The sequence below is a fragment of the Zeus faber genome (assembly GCF_960531495.2).
Source record: "Zeus faber genome assembly, chromosome: 9".
Lineage (NCBI taxonomy): Eukaryota > Metazoa > Chordata > Actinopteri > Zeiformes > Zeidae > Zeus > Zeus faber.
In genome coordinates this window covers 22,161,673-22,182,823 of record NC_137197.1, presented here as the reverse complement: position 1 = coordinate 22,182,823, position 21,151 = coordinate 22,161,673, and the positions used below count along the sequence as shown (strand labels likewise).

The 21,151-nt window shown below is 47.7% G+C and overlaps 1 protein-coding gene across 1 annotated transcript in view; it reads right to left on the bottom strand.

The window, feature by feature from the left end:
- robo1 (roundabout, axon guidance receptor, homolog 1) overlaps positions 1 to 21,151 on the bottom strand; it is a 224,862-nt gene that overhangs the window by 146,010 nt on the left and 57,701 nt on the right. The window contains exon 2 of the mRNA XM_080007109.1: positions 17,898 to 17,987. Coding sequence (XP_079863235.1) covers positions 17,898 to 17,987 — 90 coding nt within the window. The remainder of the gene's footprint in view (positions 1 to 17,897; positions 17,988 to 21,151) is intronic.

Sequence of the window (21,151 nt, the reverse complement as noted above, 5' to 3'; positions counted from 1 at the left end):
GGGGCGAGGGGGACGGGTGGGGCTACGCGGAGGATAATGTGGAAAAAAACAGAGGGTTTTAGAGGGGAAGGAGAGAGAGAGAGAGAGAGAGGGAACTGGGTACCAAGCCCCACGGCCGGTGTTCTACCTACGTTGCCACCAGTCGAGCGGGTGGCACAAAACCCAGGCAAAACCCGGGGATCAAAACTCCGGTAACCCGCAGGAAACCGGGCGTCGTGTCAAACACCGGAGATAGAGCTTCATCCGACTTGATTCCACTGTGCCGGTGACCCACGGCCGGGCCGGTGACAGGGAGCGAAAGTCTCTCCACGGGGCGGTGTGACTGATGAGGGCTGCTCCTGCTCAACATCCCTCAGGACTTCAGTGCTTCATGTGTGTGTGACTGTGTGTGCCCAGCACTTCACAGCGAGACAATCCACTCACTACCCCCCAATATACGATTAATAACTGTCACTCCAAATACGCAAACTAAGCATTTCCCAGTTTGAAGACAGGAGTCACTCTACAAGCACCAGGGCAGGCCCCCATGTCGCCTATATTACAATGTTTTTTTTTATTTATCTAGGTCTAAAAAAGAACAGACTGAAGCCCCTTTGGGCAGAACAGCAGTCATAAAATTAAGCAATTCAAAAGAAATACACAAAAAGCAAGTCGGTAATGTCAACATCCGGGGTAAGATTCTTTTCTTATAGACTAATACAATAATTGAGTCATTATCTCATGTTTTGGGTTTGCCATTCACTCACAGCCTCATTGCACATGATCTCATTGAAAATCTCAATGGTATTAGTCATCTAGTAAAGCAAGTGTTGAAGAATGCGGTACCCAAATAATGATTATTTATTTATTTATTTATTTGTCTAAGGTGTTATTTATCCTTTTAGTTTCTTCTTTCTATTTATTACTGTTATTTGTTGTATCGGACAGCTTTTGTGTTTAAATATTGAAATGCCAGTATAGGTTTGTGGAACATGACGGCTGCTTCATTTCGATTGTAAATGCACACGGCAATATTGAAAGATAACAAAAAATAAATACAATAAAATAACAAAGCCAGGACAAAGCCATGATGTCCACCATTAATGAGTGAATACATGTGACTTCTTCCTCCATTGCCGAACTTTCCTACCTGAGCACACATGGAGCAGCCCTGCTAGAAATAGAATCCCAGTGGAAGTTGGAGACATGGTCCTTCAGCCTCCCTGGGTGGAGGAAAACTCACTCGCTGTGCGATCCGAATTATTCACAATCCAACTCGAGCATCCACCCCTTCATAATCTCGACGTGGGGACGGCAAGGAAAAAACAGGCAGAAAGCGGAGAAATAGCGGAAAGGACGGGAGACAGGAGCGTCCTTCCCATGCTTCAAAATGTGGACATGATGAAGAGGCGCAGAAAAATGCGCCCCCCACAAAAAGAGAGAAAAGTTTCAAATTGGTAAAAAAATAATAATATATATATATATAATAATAAAACAAAACCAACTAAAAAAAAAAAAAAAAAAAGACGAAAACGGCACTATTGTTCAAACTCTTGGGTTTTATCCTCTTTATCCTCTTTATTCTGTTAATTCATCCCGTCTGCCGTGCGCTGCTCTCCATTCACGCCGTTTAGTTCCTCCGCGCAAAAATACACACGCACACACAAAAAAAAATCACTTAAAAAAAAACAAAAACAAGATGTTTCACAGCAAAATTGAAGGAGAGAGGATATTTTTTTTTTTTTTTTTTTTTCACTGTGTAAAATAATAATTAATCCACGCAGTTCGGGTAAAATCCTGGGATTTGATTTGGTGCCATTTCATCATTCCAGTCCAGCTCCCAATCTGCAAACTTTCCAGGTTGGTTGGTTTATTCTGGGGATCCTCGTGTGTCGGGCTGACCGAGTCCCTTTTCCCTCCGCAAGTCAAAACAAAACAAAATCAAAGGAGAAAGATCATTCCAACTTTTCCAGCAGCTCCTTCTTCTTCTTGTTCCTGACCCGGTTGTGCGTGAGTCCAGCGCGTCACGCACGGAGCGCACCCCCGGAGCAGCGCGTCCCCCCCCCCCCGACTCCACGCTCCCTTCCCGAGAGAGGGAGGGAGGGAGGGAGGGAGCTTTAACCTCTTCCAGCCTGGACGACACACTACACCGCCCCAAACTCAAGTCAAACATACCTGCAGCTAAGGAAAAGTACTTTGTTCCATGTGGGTTGTTTTTTTTTTAACGTGTTTTTTGTTGTTGTTGTTGTTGTTGTTGTTGTTGTTGTTGTGGATCCGGACGAGCAGCACGGAGATGGAATGCTTTATTCCCAAACATTAGAACAGAACACACACCGAAGCCACCGATTTGATATAAAATAAGCAAATTCAATAATGGAATATATATTTATTATATACAAAATATTTATAGAATCATTTTCTTGTTTTATTGCATGTTTTTTTTATTTATTTAATTTTTAAATATTTTAATATATTTAATGTTTTTATATTTTTCTACTGAATATATATATATATATATATATGTGTGTGTGCACACATACACACACACATATATATATATATATATATATGCACACACACACACACACACACACACACACACACATATATATATATTTCCCCTAGGCACTTGCTTTTAATTTAGGGTCCTTACTTTAACTCACTGACAAATCTGACTGAAATGATATATTGGTGGGCGTGGTTTTATTATGTGGTTATAGCTTTTTTTTCTGGCTATGATTTTCTTACCATCCATACCATTTATTCCCATGCAGTCTGAGGACCTGCCTTGCTTAAAAAAAAAACAAGACAAAAACTGCTCTAAATTTACATGAATATTCTTCATTTTAGCCGAATATATATATATATATATATATATATATATATATATATATACATACATATTTATATATTTATTTATTTATTTATTTATTCAAATTCATGTTTCTCTAAAAATGTAAAACAATTGGGACTATGAGGATACCGGAAGGGATTTGTGTCTGCACCCAGCCACCATTCTCTACCAAACAGCGCCCTCCAGTGCCCAAAACTCACCCATACGCACCGGCGTCTCACCGACTGACCCCCCCCACCATCACAACGACATGGTCTTTCACCCCCCCCCCGTGATGAATGACATGTTGTTTTTTTTTGTTTTTTTTGACCCCACAACTTAACAACATCTAATCCCGTGAATCTCCTCCCGTTCCTGCTTTCACTACAGCGCTGGCCCAGTCACCGGCCGGTGGACGAATCCAATTGGCAAATCTTCCCCGAGCCAGAAGGAGGGAGCTGCAACACACTAGACATTTTCCACCAACTCTCCACTGAGGCCGAGCAGCATGGGGTCTGGAAATACTGGTTGCGGCGGGCGGATGGGAACAGTGGGGGGGGGGGGTTTATAATGGAAAGAAAGTGTCACGTTGGGTGCAGTGTAATAAAAGATAAAAAATATTAGCGCTCACAGGAAAGAGAGTTGCATGACTCCACCTTCGCACCGGTTGCCATGAATGAGCGCTGAAATTAACAGCGGGAGGAAAAGATGACGTCGTCGTGGATCCCTATAAATATAGCGTACGAAGCGGTGAAACGTCAGCTCCTCTTTCACCCTAACCCAACAGAGACGACCGCTGCAACCGAATTCCACAACTTTAGACATTTAAGACGTCCCCCCCCACCCCCTTTGTTTTGATTCTTTGAGACCCGCTTCTCTCCGCTGTTGGAACAAATCAAGGGTTACATTCGCTGAGCTGGTAGTTTGCTTCCAGCTCTCCTTCCCTTCTTCTGCAGAAGAGAGGAGAGATAAAGTGATATTTAGTCTTGGCTGCAGTGGCAGCGGCCTGAAGTGGAGGCAGGAAAAAAGGTGGTGACTTCATAGCCAATTCCACGTCTCCATAAAAAAAAATAAAAAATAAAAAAAACCTTCAATAACCTTCCCGATTTTGGGCAGAGAGAGACACCAGCGCTGAACCTTTTGAATTTTTATAACAACATATCATGTGAATAATTCATATAATAATGTATATAATAGAAACGCATACAATTGTTAACCTCTTAAGAAAATGGGAACCACATTTCAATGCTGGCAGACGTTTGAAGTGGCAATCTTCTCTGCTACTTAAGCAATTTGCTGCTGATTATACTTACTGTGAAGGATCTGGTTACATTTCTGGGCTTTATTGTAGGAATACCTCAAAGCCTGATGGTGCGGGCGAGGCCCCGGAGCGTCAGCCGGCGGCCGTTTGCACCCCTGAGCCTGTGGGCCGGGCGGCCGGAGGTGCCGCTGCCCGTCGCGCGGGCCCCGGTGGTTTTTGGGAACCCCCAACATGACCAGCATGGCCAACAGCACCACCAGCAGAGACGCGAGCCGCATGGTGCCTCGTGCGCCGCTGACGCCGCCGGCCACTCAAGCGCCGCATCCAAAAGGTTTTCCCGTAGTCGGCTCGGGGCCGCGAGCAAGATCCATCGTTAACCTCCGACAACACGAATTCCGAAGAGTGACTGGATTAGGAGGGCGTTCCTTTCAAAGAAGCAGCCACGTGAAAATGCAGAAAATAACAAAGTGTCCCCCTTGAAAGTTTTGGGATAAGAGCCCAGCACTCCCCCCAGCAAGCGTCCCTGACGCCACCACCCTAAAACGCCGGCGACGAAAGAACCTCCTGCGGGCGTAGCTGCTCCCTGAAGCCCAACGACAACGTTCCCCCCTGAGAACCAAGGGTCTTCATGAGGAGAATGTACACAATGTGCACGGTGAAGTTTTACTCCCCTCTCTCTCTCTCTCTCTCTCTCTCTCTCTCACCCTTCGCATCTCTCAAAAGAAAAGGCCCTCTCTCATCCCTGCGCTCCATTATCTGGGATAATTCCCTTTTTCACATATTCAAAAGAGAGTTTGCAGACACTTCTCCCCCCGCTCACGATGTTTGTAGGTAGCGAGCAAAGGGACAGGACCCCCCGGGGTGGGCGTCACGCTGCGGGGCCCTTTCAAACCGCGCCGGACGACCCGCAAAACCTCGGCCGCCTCGGCGCCGGGGTGAGAAGGTGGCGCGGGGGGGCGGGGGGCGAGGGGAGGGAAGCCTGAACCCCCCTCGACGAAAACTATTTAACGGCCTACATTCCCAGCCCGGCCGCTCACAAGAACCAGATAGGGTGAAACAAAAGTGGCCCCCCTAAAGAAATTTTTTTTTTTTAAAGGTGCCCCCCGCTGAGAGGGAGGCGCAGCGCTCCGCGCCAAAGACGGAGAACGGCGGAATTTTCCTCTGGCTTAGTGAAGTCTGTTGGAGCCCCGTCGCCTCACAGAGGAAGAAAGCTTCAGCGGAACAGTAGTAAACACTGCCAATCTTGCATTGAGAGTCACGTAGAGAAAGGTACGCGTGAGGTATGTGTGTGTGTGTTTTTTTTTATTTAGTTTTTTTTTTTAACTGTACTACACCACACCGCTCTCAGCGTTTCATCAGTCGGCGCTTCCATTTCGTTTATCCGCCATTTATACGGGGGGAAAATGCAAATGCGTGGTCTTTGTCGGCCGCCAACAGGCTGTTTGCCTCCAAGGTGTTCTGACAAAGATAAACACGAGTCAGTTGAGTTTGAGGGATTGGGTTCGACTGAGCTTCCCTGACAGTTTCCAAGACAAACGCGAAATAGCTGGAAGGGGTTTGTCTGCGGTGTCTGTCGGTGGGGGGCGGGGGGGTGGAGTTACGTAAGCGGGGGGGGGGGGGGGGACGACACACTGGATCGACGTCCCCCGAACGCGTGAGAGAAATAGGTGTTTATATCGTCTCGTGATAAAAACAATGATAATAATACGCAAGAGGTATACAGATAACCTTTAATGTGCGCCCTGAAAAAATACACGCCGGCCCCCACACCCTCATGAATGAATAATAATAATTATGATAATAATAAATAACCTTCATCGGCACAGGCCCTTTCACGTACAATGTGGAGACACGCATGCTTCACATTCACAGAAAGTAATGAAATATTAATCATGAAAAAGCAGAAAAGCTGCTTCATAGTCAACACCACCTCTCTCCACCTCAGGATATAAACAGGAACCGGGTTCACAACTATGCGAGCACTCACTCAGCCGCGGCGCACGCATTCCTTTTCCGAAGGGAACTTTTTTTATACACAATTTTTCATTTTTATGCCAGAAATACTGCGAATAAAGGTTGTGTAATACTGGTATATGGGATAATAAATCTCCCCGGCCTTTGTGAATCTGTTTTTCCACAACACATTTATCCTTATTGCACAAACCTGTACTCATATTTCTTTGGCTCATTGACACCGCGGAGATGAACTGCTTGGGTAACACGATTCGGAATTGAATCCCAAATAGTTTTGACACCTGACGCTATCATTGCAATGCAGTTGGTACCTGAAAAAGTATTGCATTTCGATACTCATCACCACCAAATGAGTTGAATCTGCGGGGCAGATCGTGTGAAACGATGTGCTTTAAAAAAAAAAAGTTAAAAAAAAAACAAACTGAAAAGAGTCTCGCCGGGCCTCCAGGAAGGCCGGCGGGAGGGACGCAGGAGAGGAATCCGAAATTAGGGAGGAGAAGAGTCAATCCGAGCTGGCCTCAGACGCGTATTGTTGCTCAGAAGGGGATGACCTGCCATCCGCAGGAAACCATGAATCACAGCGGTGTCGCCGCACGCCTCCAGCTGCCGCGGGGGAGCGGCCACAAATCATGCGCTATTGGGGCGTTGGGGGAGCACGAGGCAACCAACTGGAAGCAACTTCAAATGGGTTTAGGTCCGCCGCCGCCGATCGCATGACAAGCAAAAATGCATGTGTACCGAACGTTTGATGCGCTACGCCGGTGTTTCTGCGGTTACCGTTGGGTCGCCTGCTGATAGCAATACAGTTTGCGGTGCATGGGACTGGGAAAGGCGTCCGGTGCCGCTCCAGAGCTTTGAGCGGCAAAGTGAAAACGTAAGGAGTTGAACCAGGGACCGTGTAGATGCAGCTCCTCTCATATGAATCCCCTGCTTTGTTTTATTTCTACACATATGCAAGTTATACTGTGATGTATGTAAATACGCTATTATCCTTATTATGAGTGTTGCTGTAGGTGTGATCTAAGGCCGGTATTTTTCACTACTCTACTGCGACCACACTGTTGCTGTAGACTCTTTGTACTTCAGTGTACTCACTAGTTACTACAGTGGTGCATCCTGTTTACTTCTGTATATTTATTTTTTATTTTTTTTGTCTGACTTTTCACTGGTCTGTCAACGTTCTGCCGCTGTAACCCCTGAATTCCCCCAGCGGATTCATAGAGTGTTCCCTTACCTTACCTTACCTTACCTTACCTTATCTTACCTTATCTTACCTTACCTTACCTTACCTTACCTGACCTTACCTTACCGTACCTTATCTTACCTAACCTTACCTGACCTTACCTTATCTTACCTGACCTTACCTTACCTTATCTTACCTTACCTTACCTTATCTTACCTTACCTGACCTTATCTCACCTTACCTTATCTTACCTTACCTTATCTTACCTTACCTGACCTTACCTTATCTCACCTTACCTTATTTTACCTTACCTTATCTTACCTTACCTTATCTTACCTTACCTGACCTTACCTTATCTTACCTTATCTTACCTGACCTTACCTTACCGTACCTTATCTTACCTGACCTTACCTGACCTTACCTTATCTTACCTTACCTGACCTTACCTTATCTTACCTTACCTGACCTTACCTTATCTCACCTTACCTTATCTTACCTTACCTGACCTTATCTCACCTTACCTTATTTTACCTTACCTTATCTTACCTTACCTTATCTTACCTTACCTGACCTTACCTTATCTTACCTTATCTTACCTGACCTTACCTTACCTGACCTTACCTGACCTTACCTTACCTGACCTTACCTTACCTTACCTTATCTTAGAAGGGATTAATGACAGGATGAGACTTCGCTGCAAACCAGCCGAGCATTTCAACAACCTGACGCCTTTTCACAGTTACAGAAGCCCCCCCCCCCCCCCACCGGCGATGGCCGTCAGTCCGGTCCAGGATTCCCGGGTCTGGTCGGCCTGTGACCATGCATTTTTCGGAAACGCAAAGCATGGACCCTCGGGGGGGGAGGGGGCTAAAGGTGAAAGACGAAGCGCGGCCCCGTCGTAGATCTATCTGGAGCGCTTGACAGAAAAATCCTTCTTTTTCATTCTCCACGGGCGACACGCTGACCCCCCTGCTCCGCGCAACAGCCAGCATCACTCTGGGCGGCGGCCCAGGATAAACACAGAAAACCATAGACGCCAAAAGACGGGCTGAAAAACAGGCTAAAAACGTCTCCGGTCCACTCCAGGCTAAAGGAATGCCAAACAACAGAGAGAGAGAGAGGAGGGATTTACCTATTTATATTAGAGTGCAGTGTTTACACATCTCTGTCTGTATTTAGTCTAAATCCTTATTTGTATTTTTATATCTACATTAATGTTGAATTTTTCAATATTATTTAATTGCCACGCCTATGATTTCCTGTCTTTATTAAAGCCATCGGTTCTATTTCTATCCTGGCTTATCTTCGCTTATCTCCATGTATATATCTTTTAAACATCAGCATCGACATTTTTCCGTTTGTGAAGAGAGGCGGCGAGGGCGGGGGGGAAGCGCGCGGCCGCACAGAGGGAAACAAGAAGCCGAAGCTGCAAACACGGGTGAGAGCGTCGCCCGCGCCCCCGTCACGCTCATCTATCGGGAGGGGTTATCAAAAACCAAACAGAGTTTTTCGCCGAAAGAAAACGACGACAAACCAAACAAATCTGTTTCTGTTCAAACGGGCCAACCCCCCCCCCCACGCATGACGCTGGTGTGAGAAACAGAGAAGGAGGAGGAGAAGGAGGAGGAGGAGGAGGAGGAGGGAGGTGTATAAGGGCGAGGGAGGAGGAGGAGGAGGGGTGGGGGGGCTTCACATGCGGGACGCTGCGATGAGATCACAGTGCGGGGGGGCGGGGCCACAGACGGTGCTGTTGCTTTTCCGCCTGCGTGCTCACGCTCAATCCCCCCGCCCCCCGTCCCGGCGTGGTCTGACGGGGCCTCACATTAGCATCTGTTAAGCGTCAGCCCCGACCCGGAGGCCCGTGGAGGCCGACCAGAAAGGTGCTTTCGCCGCCGGAGAAACCTCCAGCTCCACCCTCCAGCTCCACCCTCCAGCTCCACCCTCCTGCATGTTGTGCCACCGCACTGGGAAGTACAAGGACGATCACCCTGACACAAAGAAATACTCGAGCAAAAGCGAGCCGCAGCTACATTTCTGCTTAAGTAAAAGTATATAAGTACATAAAAATTGCAATAAAATGTACTTAAAGTATTTAAAATAAAAGCACTTGTCATATCCAGTGCCCTGACATAACAGAGCCTGTAATACTTTATAGAGTTGTACTATGTCTTTTTCTGCAGATTAGTGCTCATGCATATCCCTACGACAAAAATGGTACTGCTGGTGAACTATTTACAAAGATATCTCACTGTAAAGGCAGGAATGTCTGTCTGTCTGTCTGTCTGTCCGTCTGTCCGACGTCCGTCCCTCTGTCTGTCTGCCTGTCTGTCTGTCCGTCCGTCCTCTGATTATCTCGACAACCCTCCACCCGATCCGCCTCACACTTGGCGGGTGCATCGCCGGGGACCCAAGGACGTGCAGTGTCGGATTTGGTGCAATTTGGACACGCGACACGTGTAATATTAATAAACTTTGGATAAGCAAGCGAGCAGCGAGCCGCCCAGCGGGGGGCGGGGCCTCAGGGCTCCGCGACTGAGTCACAAACAGTGTCCTGCCCCGGCGCACGGCTTCAGCCGGCTGTTTCATCTTCCGTTGACATTTTGTTAAACTGTGCCATTAAAATGTCTCTTATATTCTGAACGGGCATGCACTACATAAACACGGCTTTCTTCCCCCTCTTGCTTTGACTTGATTTTGATGTATTTATTTATTCACATTCAAAATAAAGTCCCTTTGCCACAGCGCCCCGGGTTCGATTCCGGCTCAAGGCCATTTTCTGCATGTCATCCCCTCATCTCTCTCTCTCTCTCTCTCGCTCTCTCTCTCTCGCTCTCTCTCTCTCTCTCGCTCTCTCTCTCTCGCTCTCTCTCTCTCTCTCGCTCTCTCTCTCTCTCTCTCTCTCTCTCTCTCTCTCTCTCTCTCTCTCTCCCTGCCTTTCCTGTCTCTCTGTACTGTCACTGTCCAATAAGGCATGAAAATGTGAAAAAAAACCATCTCAAAGGAAATAAAGTACAGTAAATAGTCGAGTAAAAATTGAACTTCCCCAAAGCTGAATATGCTTAAAGCAGTACAGATATTAGTAAAATGTACTGAAGTACAGTAACAAAGTACTTGCATCTTATTACTTTCCTCCTCCGGCGCCGTGCAGCGACGCACGGCCGCCTCCACACAACAGGCCGACCCGATGTGATCAGATTTAGAAAACACGGAAGAATCTCCGTCGGCCGTCTTTGAGACGCTCTCCTTATTGTCGCTCCCGTGTTTTTCCCAAAACTCTCCCGAATCCCCCCCCCCCCCCGCCTCATAGAAATGCAAAGCAGCAGAAAACAAGGAGCATTGTGAGCTCCGTGCTTAATTGGCTTAATTGGTTTAGTGTCAGGAGAGCTTTAATGAGCGGAGTCGGGGCTCAGGGCGACGGGGCCGGGGGGAGCGCTTTGTCCCCCGCCGTGTGAGACCCGGCGGTATCGAACCGCCGCCCAATCACCTCTCATCGGGGGCGAACGACGAGATCCCGAGCGGGGAACCCTAATTGGTGCAACAATGCGACTTTAATTGCAGACGGAACACGTTAAATGAATATTCTGTTGGTGTTGGCGGGGGCTTCTGATCGTCCAATGCAGCGTCGCAAAGCGTCGCTGGATCAGCTCCGCGAGGCAGAGTTCTGAACGCAACGCCTCATGACTTTTATGAATAAATCAGCTTGTTTTTTTTTTCCATTCTCGTAGCCTCAGATGTTGCTTCTTCTGATCTTCCACATGTCACATGCTTGCTGCTAACGCAACCAGTCTGTGTTGCTGCCACGAGGGCTGGGGTAAATCTTATCTCTCCTTTTTTTTTTTTGGCACGCTGGATACCGGATGGAAAACCTGTCGGTGGGTGCGGTGCGGGGAGGGTGTGGTTTGAGCAGCCACACCTATCCTAGGTGTAGGTGATTGGGGCCCAGGATCAGTGTGGCACAACGATAGTGGCAAAATGAGCGCGATATATCAGCGGGGGGGTTTTGCAAATGTTGTCCGCCAGTGACCCGCTATCAAGCTCTCAGAACAGGCAGAAATGGACCTCGTCCCTCCACACCCCGCCCCCCGGAACCGCCCCGTTCACGTCCCCAAACCGCATGGATTTTGGTTTGTGCGAGGCATGGACACACGTTGAACTGCCAAGCGACTCCCCCTGCTACCGAGGCTGAGACGCGTCGCAGTGGAGCAGCGTCGGTTTGGCAACGTCGGTGTAGTAACTACGGCTTCCTTTAGTGGTCGCTATGCAGTTATGGGGTTTTCTTTTTTTTTGGGGGGGGGGTGCTTTTCAGGAAGCTAGACAAACAGTCCTTCCCAGTCATTTGGTTTCCCTTCTTCATACAGACAAAAAATCCATTAAAACGGTAAAGACACAAATTGTACATTCATTACTAAAAAAATAGAAAAAACAACAACCCTCCATTCAAAACCCTGACTGCCACAGGACTGAAAATTGATGGCCTGTTATTTTTTCTTCCGAAAGTTATTCCTCCTAGAAAGTTTCCAGGCTGCTCTCATTGTGCCGTCGCTGTGGTTTCCAGGGGCCGGCGAGCCCACATCAGTGACTGATCTCTCTCTGTAGACACTTAGCGCAGAAAAATGCAAAGGACACCGCTCACGCTAAAAGCATTCTACATCTCTCAAAAAATCTCTCCCCCTCTCTCTCTCTCTCTCTCTCCCTCCCTCTCCCTCCCTCCCTCTCCTGCCAAAACAAACTGGCGCTGTGATGAATGTAATAAATATGATCGATGGGATATCTGGCACTGCTGACCTCACACCACGCGCCAGAGTCCAGGGAGCAGGTGCTGCTCAAATTTACACCGCACCCAGCCGCCCCCTGCCCCCCGCCCGCCCCCCATTCCGTGTGATACGCTCTCTGACAACACACGGCCACAGTATGGAGACCTTGCAGCACGGACAGGCCCTGCAGCGGAGGCCCAACACCAGCCCCAGCCAAAATAGATGTGTGGCATGACTATTCATGAATCATGCCGCCAATAAAAACAGTAAGAGTTTCTGCGCCCATAAAAGCATCAGTCATGGCTGACAGTTATTGGACTAATAGCTGCAGCGCTGGGAAGGGCAGACAGGACTGTCAGGTAGATAAGTAGTTTATATTTTGGGTTGTGAAGGCGGCTAATTGACCAGGAAGGCGTAAAGGGGTTGATATCTGGCAGGGCCGGGCACCGACGGGGGCTGTTTATGGGATTATCCTATCCAATCAGATGCTGCACTGTGTTCTTTCAAATTACATGGAAATCAAATCAGATTTAATTTGTGGGAAGGGCTAGACCAATCGTTGCCTTTTTTTTTTTTATTTACAGGGCTCCAAAATATTGACACTTGAAGAGAAGCAACCTCTATGTGAAAGCTCTAAAAAAAAAATACAGTCAAATGCAAACATATAAATTGTGGTTATGATGTCAGTGCTTCTGAATTCCCCCCGGGATCAATAAAATGTTATCTTTATACAAAGTACAGCGGGGCAACACGTTTTGGCATGTTGCTGCTGAGAACAACTGAGATGTTTGGAACAAAGACAAAGTGCTGTTATGGTCTGCCATTCCCTAGAGGCACGGCAGATGTTTGGAAAAGGAATCTGTAATGTGTAACTTTGGGAGTTATTGATTTTACAAATAGTATTGCTGTTTTCCTACAGAGACTTCACTTTCTGCACGGACTCAATACTTTTAATGTGGACAGCGATGGCTTTATTTTACGAATCCTTTATTGAGTCTATTTCAACCTTTAGTTTAATTTCTTGGTATGGGAACCTCACAGTGCAAAAGAAATGTTGTTTGTTCAATATTGTTACAGTAGCCAGCAAAATAATTGTCTCGCAGCAGCTTTCTTTAACAGATTTCTGTGACAGACAAGTTTTGCAGAAGCCGCGGTGGATTTTGGCCGGCTCCGACCACGCCCTCTTGGAGGAGTTTGTTCTTCTCCCCTCCGGGCGGAGATACAGGTGCCCCGGCGTTAAAATCAATACGTTTACATTTTCCTTTGTTCCAAGTGCAATAAATGTGCTTCATTTGCACTAAACCTTGACTGCGCTGCTCAGCAGAACTCTATCACGGCTGCCATTCCAATGGTTGATGCTCTTGATGAACACATCATTTTGTGGTTGTTTGCTGTGACCGTTGTGATTAACGTCCTTTGTCCTCTTGCATGTTGCGTTGGTGTTTTTGCCCTCGAAGGGAAAATTTAATTTCCACTCGAAGGACAATAAAGATCTGTACTGAGCTGATTAATGTGCAAATGTATAGATCTTGTAGCAGCAGGCCTGCAGGTGGGGTTACACCAGTTGGATGCAGCATGTGCCAACCCACCGGTGGCACCCAGACATACAGTACATTACCCAGCAGTCACCTCAGCATCACCACTGTTTAGATCAAATATGCATCAATCCACCTGTCTTCCCCTTTCAAATATGCGCTCATCAGGGGAGATGGGGGATGTCTACGTAGGATCTGCAGTCTAGACTTCTTTAGTGTATTTTACGAGCAAACTACTGGCTCATTGTAGTCAGACAAGTTTGACAAAGTCTGTTTAGCTTTGCACTTCATGGGAAGGCTGGAGGAGGTTGGATTCCTATCGTGCGGCAAAAAAAAAAAAAAAACAGTTTCAAGCTTAACCTCGCCATTCAACAAATCGAGCAGAGGCTCTGCTTTGTGTTTTTCTGCATCGCGATTGTGCAGATCATCACCAATAGAGCTCAGGCAAATCTGTCATCCTTTTCACCACGTCGAGATTGTTTGACAGGCCTCGGGATTCGTTGCCACTTAGCCAAACCCGACCCAACCTCCCGTCGATTATGCCAAACCCGCAGGAAATGTGCATGTGAATATTCCCATCTCATTCTCAACCTCGTTCTCTGACCTCACGCTCGCCTCCTTTGGCGCTCTCCGCCATTGTGTGCGCTCTTCGCGGGCGCGGCTCCAAATCCTCTCTGCACTCGAGCCCCTCTTGACCACATTACCGCATTTCCATCTTGAGAGGAGCGCTTAATGGAGTTATTTCATCAGACGGTGCAAAGTTAAGCTGCGGGGACTGGGGGACGGGGTGAAAAGAGGGCAAGGACACCCCCACCGGCCCCAGCAGCACTGTGGGAGCCGTGTGCAAGTTATGCGCAGGACATTGCTGCGTGGTTATTACTAATCGTATCACAAGTCAATCATTCTGCCGAGCGTGGCGTAGGAGCCATTTCCGCCCCGGGGAGCAACACCGGGCGTCACGTGTGATAGGACTTACAGGAAGTGTGTAACTCCACAACACTTGCCGTCTTCCTGTTGCACCGTGAGCACCGGCGCTGATGAGCAATGAGCGAGGATCACGCCGGCACGGATGCGGCGGTGACTGCCGGGTAATGTATGACCGGGTGCCATCGGCGGGGAGATTGGTTTTTTCGGGGGGCGGGGACTCAAGGCCAGTGCCCGCCGCCCAGTAATGAGAGCAAAGGACGGATGGAGAATTGAGCTCTCCATCTCCCCCCGTGGTAAAACTGTCAGTGCCGCCTATACGCGCGGAGTCGGCTCCAGCGCCGCATTAATAAGCTGGGAAACAGGCGCCCGGCCTCCGCCCACTGCCGCCCATGAACGCCTAGATAACGGGCAACAGCTTTGGCTACTGTACATACGGAGCTGCAAGGACGCTGCGGCCTCGCCACTATTACTGGAATTAAAAAATGTCACTGTAGGAATCGAAGAGCGTCAGCCAGCGTTCAAGAAGGTTGATGGAATTTGTCTTGTCTGTCCTTCCAATTTCCGCCCAATAACCACGTCCCTCCCCTGATGGCCGAAGGCTGTCTGCCAGACTTTACTTTTGTTCTCACCCCATCCATCAGAGCATCCGTCAGCCCACGTCGGTGAGCGTCGCAGAAATCCAGGGGCACTCGCCTCTGGAGGAGATAAAAAATTACAGCTGTCTGGACCGGTCTCTGTTTCAGCGGTGGCGGAACGGCGACCTTTAATATTTCCCCGCCGCTTTCCCGGCGTCTTTATTTCCATAACCTGACAAATAGAGCAATGCCGTGAAGTCAACGTCCTCTGTGATCTGTGACAGATGCGGTGCTCGCTGTCAGCGGAGGGCGAGGATTCGAGCGCCGATCGGCCTCGCTCAAGTCGCACATAGCCTTTCATGTGTCGGCGGCGGGAGCCACGCCCCGCCCCCCCGCCCCCTACTCCCTGTGCGCGCCCACCTGCCCATCAGGGGCTAACACAGAGTAAGTGCAAGAATTTCAGCATGCTCCTCTAATCTGCTGCCTTCGCACAGGTCAGCTTCATTCATTATGGATCACAAGCTCTGCACAAGGCTCTTTGATATCGGGAAGCAATTTCAAGCCGGCTGAGAGCCGATATCTTCGGGGAGTAATAAAAAGGTTTTTGTTTTTTTCCCTGTATTATGAAGCTGGGGTTAGTGTTTGTTCCCTCATTAAAATCGCACTGCATGAGTCACGGTTTATTCAATGTTACCGTAGACCAGCATAGAGAATAGGATATTTAAAAGTCATTCCCTTATATTAAATATACAGTACGTTTCCACACCTAACGTTGGCTCTAGAAACAGTTGACACTGATTATGCCGTTCACACTGTGTATGTTTGTTTTTGCATATTGGTCAGCACAGAGAAATAGATTTTATACTTATCGTCTGCTTTTCACTTAAAGTGAGTATTCAACTCACCAATTGCAAGACCAATTGCAATGTATTTGTCTAATAAATGTGATTTTGATAACACCAGAGGAGACGGTGCTGAGGTTCTCTTTCTACTCCATCTTCACCTCAGTCAAAACTGGTACCTGTCTAGTGTATCCTCATGCTTCCTCCAGCCAGTCCCAATTTGTGAAAATGGAGCCTTTGGCAGGCACCCATGCACCTCTATCAGCAGGAGACTGCTGTATTAGGCCACATCAACCTAATTTCCAAATCACTGGCTGGGCCAGAGCCATTCCTGTCGATTCATGCACAGATGCAATTAAATGGCCAGATTTAAGACAAAGTCCTTGGCCATTTTTTTCCAGCACAGATTTATTAACTGAGAAATGATCCTTGACTCTGTGGAAAATAAATCATAATATTTTTCCCCTTGACCCAAATTGTAAAGCTTGCAAAAGAAGGAGAAAACCACGATCTCAAAAAAGCACGTCTGTATACAATAGGCACGTCCGTTAAATTTTGACTGCTACAGACTTTAAGCGGTGGCTTTAAGTAAACGTAATAAAAAGTATGTTTTGTTGGCTATCCCCCATATTGTCTTAGTCTCAAGCGGCACATTTCTTTCTCCTATGCACATCTCAGCTCGAGCTATCTAGCTACCGCACACGGTGATGAGCCTCATAATGGTTTAGACAGTCAATTTGGACTTCCTGTTTCTGGAGGTTTACTGGAGCAGTGGAAAGCTGTGTGAGGTCTATTAAATCAACCAGGGCAGGAGATCCCCTCACTGGAAGAACACATTTTTTCCACACGCTAAGCGGAAGAGCAGAAAAAAAACCCAATGCAGAAGTAATGTGGCTCAAACTCTCTCACACTCACTCTCATATATATATATATATATATATATATATATATATATATATATATATATATATATATATATATATATATATATATATATATATATACATATACAGTATATACACACACGCTCATATATACAAAGGCATGCACGTGTGTGTGCAGATGTCCATATGTGTTTGAGTTAGGTTTACATCATACTTCCTTTTTTCTTGTTTATTTTTTATGTGCGGTTGAGGAGAGACAGGCTATATCAGCCTAAAGACTTAATAATGGAATAGTAATATGTACCTTCTTTCCCACAATTATACCATGTCTGCACTCAAAAATGAAGCTCTTAATGGATGCAGCGCCAAAGCTGTTGCTATTCAACTTTAAAGTGGTATTCCATGAGGTTATTTTGTTAAAAGAAATCTGTCAAGAAATCTGTCAATTACCTGTCATTTGAAAAGAAACAGCCATTCAATGTATTTGCATTGTGTATGTGCTCCTCTATGCGACTTTCCCACCGTTGGTGGCGGGGTCCCCTTTTCCCAGCGAGAATGCACCGGTCGGACACATGACGTGGAAGGCAGCCGTGGTGAATTTGATAAAGCAGCGTAGTTAGTTGTGGTCAGAAAACTGTCGTTATGGATGAAAATTGACAAAAAAAGAACAGCACCCACGGATGAAAAAATACACCCAACACCTCCGGTAACCAAGAAGAAATCCAAATCAATCATTCCAGGGGAGGCATACTTTTCGATAATTTAAGCAAAGAGCAAAGATGGGCGAAGCCCGGATGAAAAAACAAGCTGCAGGACATGTCAGATTGCACTACAGTTAAGATGGCAAGTACCATTTTAAGCAACAAGGTGGATTAAAAAAAAAGAAATCTAATATCATGCACTCACGTACAAATAAAAATAAACTCATACCACTGAATGAGCTAAGCAGAAAGTTGAGCAAGAGTCAGCAACTACCTCATATCCAACAGGAATATTTACCTGACATTACACTGAATTATTCTACCAGACAACTCATAGGGATTACTTCAGGAAGGATTATCTTGGCACTTCCACGTTTCCCCTGCTGTGAGCGTGGTGTGATGAATGAGGTATCATGGCGGCGGATCAGGAAAACAAACAGCGCCAGTACCTGTGTAGCCCAAAGAGTTGTCATCCTCGTGTTCGGTGGTGGGAGCTGGCGTTGCCCCCTCGCTGGCCTCGTCCTGAGCGGCTCCCGTCTCTGTCAACAATAACACCACAGGAACTGAGACCGCCGCCACACTCGGACCGCTGCCACCGCCACCGCCGCCGCCCGCCCCCGCGGTCGCCACCTCCAGTCCTTCGCGCCTCAGGATGGCGCAGAGGCATAACGCACTGAGGAGCAGCAGCGGCTTCCAACCCTGAACCCTCGGCCCCCGGGTACAGAACACAGACTCCCGCATCACCACCTCCAAACACCCGGCGCTCCTCTTAAAATCCTTTGTGACTCAGTTGGCTGGATGTATCCTTACAGTCAGTTGGGGAAGCAACGTGGAGCAGTTGTATGTGTAGTTAGGGCCGAGGACGCTGTCAGCTCCGTGCAAAGGCTTCTGCGCCCTGGGCTCGGCGGGAAGAGTGTGTCCTCTGGTTGTGCGGGACGGGCGTAGCCATGTCACACGCTTCAATGTGTGTGCGTTTGGGTGTAGAGTCGGGGGGCACAGCTCCCCTATCAATGGCCCTAAGTGGCTGCATCCTTTCGGGAGCATATGGGCTAGGGCAGAGGGAGGGAGGGCCAGGGAACTCTCAGCATGATTGACATCCCTACCCTTCCCTACGCGCGCACACACACACGCATCCCACAAACACACACCTACAGTACACGCGGATGCAAATGTCTTAATACACATTAACTGCTAATCAGTGTCCTTTGGTTCCTCTTCCCTTATGTGCCGCCGTGGGGTTCTGATTGACAGGTTGATTGTTGTGACAGGCGGCGAGAGGGCAGGACAGTGGGGGGGGTGAGAGCGGAGAAAAGAGGCCAGGAGGGATGGAGCGTATGCATATGGGGGCGACGGGAGGCCAACTGTGCCCTTATGACTGGCTATGCGTGGATAAATCAGACTGGGACTTGCCCACTCCCTTTGTAGGCCGGTGACAGGAGGTTAATTTGGGGGAGGCTGGCCGGGCTGGGGAGAGGAGTTTTTAATCAAAAGCCGTCTCAAACCCTCCGGCTGACTGAGTGGCAGTCTGTCGGAAATATGCTTCCTCAAATGGGACCTGGCGTGGTTCGTGATAAATAACAGCCAGGGGGACGGAATAGTTCATTGGAGAGTACTTTGGAGCATCGGGGTGGGAAGAGGAGGCTGACCCATCCGGTTAATCTGGCCCTCCCACCAGCGCATCTTCGAGCGCCATAAGCCGGACGGACCTCCTCAAACGGCGATCTCGCCCTCCTCGTTCTCCAGTCGTGTTGTAATTACTGTGACAGTTAGAGGAGGCTCACGCTGCGGGAAGAGCTTTCATCCGGCGCGCCTCCGGCGTCCATGTTTACCCAAGCAGCATCTGAGTGACAACGCCGCACTTTGGTTTCCCCATTCACGCAGGCGAGTACAGAGAGTTTTACAGAAGCATGAACACGGATGAGGAGTGTGGACGCGTACAATGCATGACGTGACATGAGAGCATACTTGACACCGGGGGAAAACGCAGCGCTGCGAGCGCAGTCTGCTTGACGACAGTTAGAGATTATTTGGAAGACATTATTTTTTTACAATTGCTTCTGACAAAATAACTAACTGGCCGAGGCATTCAATCTCCTGGCCATTTAGTGAACCCCACAATAATTTTAATGACAAACATGGCGTAAATTGAAACACTGAAAACGCCAAGGATGTAAAAGTAAAAATGTAGACGCTGACAGTAAGAACGATAATGTACCTTACAAAACAGATTGTTAATAAAAAAATATATAGCGGTAAAAGAGTTAATAGTTTAGAGGCAAGAATGCCTCATAATCTGGAACAGCAGCCCTGGTCTCCTGTGAAAAAGGTCACTGTGTTCAACTAAAAAATAATAAAAGAAAACCGGGAGCCTTTCTGAAGCCTTTTTTCCCAGGCCTAATAATAAAAATAATATACTGATTGGTGAAAAGGAAATAATAAAAGAAAAACAATTTATTACTGTTACAGTTATAGTAGTTTAAGAAGGACTTTTCCATGCAATTTATCTTCATGTGTATTTTCCATCTCACGCTTTCCCTGGGTGGTCCACAGCCAGTGGTCCAATTAATGACCACTTGAGTGCTCATTAACAGGTGGCGAACCCAGCTGCCCCCGGGGCAGCAGGACAAGAAGACAGGACCCTAATGGTCGGAATGATCCCCCCCATACCCCTCCCTTTGGCCCCAGCACTGTACCCGGCCCCGTCTTCCCTCCTGGCTAATTACTGGGGCACATGTGCATAAGTGACTGCTTACCAACACATACAAAGACAGGCCTGGACTCCCTTCCCTTCCCTCGGGCCCTCGACTTTTTACTGGCCTCCCCAGCCCTCTCCTCCCCTGTTCAGCACCAGAAGAGCAGATTATGTTCCCAGGTCTCCATTTTAATTGCACGGACCAAGGCATTCGATCCCTTTGAACCTCAATGTATTCTGGCTCCGAAAAAAAAACAAGGGGGCTGCCCGATCATGAGCTCCTCACTGACTGTGGTTGCCTCGGGAGGCTCTTGCCAACAGATTGTAGCTGTTTTGCGAAGCTCATCAGCGCCGACGCGTCTCTGCAGCCTGACAAGACAATAAAGCTGATGTCTATCTCATTGCCCTATAGCGGCCACGGCTGTTTAGTTTGACAAACGCAAAGAGCTCCTAATGGCAGTGAATAAGGGACTCCTCCACTGCCTGGATGCTGTGTCATTGTTATCTTGTCATGTAGTATTGGCAGCGGCGCTGCAGCCCCAGCAGCCAGCGGAGGTGATGGATGGGCTTTAAATGATGTGTTGGGAGTCTGACTCTCGGTCTTGTTAGCCGGCCCTGACTGATTGGAGGACAAGCTCCCCTCGCAAAGCCCGATATGAGAGGCGGCAATCCGACTGTAATGCAACCTCAAGCCATTCCCGTGATTACACAATGTTTTCTTGGAAATGTTTTCTTGGAGCATCTGTTTACTTCATGAATGATGGCTGAGCAGAGAACGAGACTGGTGATTAAAAATTCAAACCCCACAGAGATTTCTTTTGTTGCCTCATTCGTGTATGATGGGAAACTCACTCACGCCCCCTGAGAATGAAATGTATAGAACTATCTAAAACCATCCGCTGACCTATAGTTTCCAGTGATTAGAAACAGTCAGAATTAAAGTCAAAGTAGAGAAAGACCCCCCCCCCCACTTTACACAGAAAGAGGCAGTGTTTTCCCTGTGATTTGACT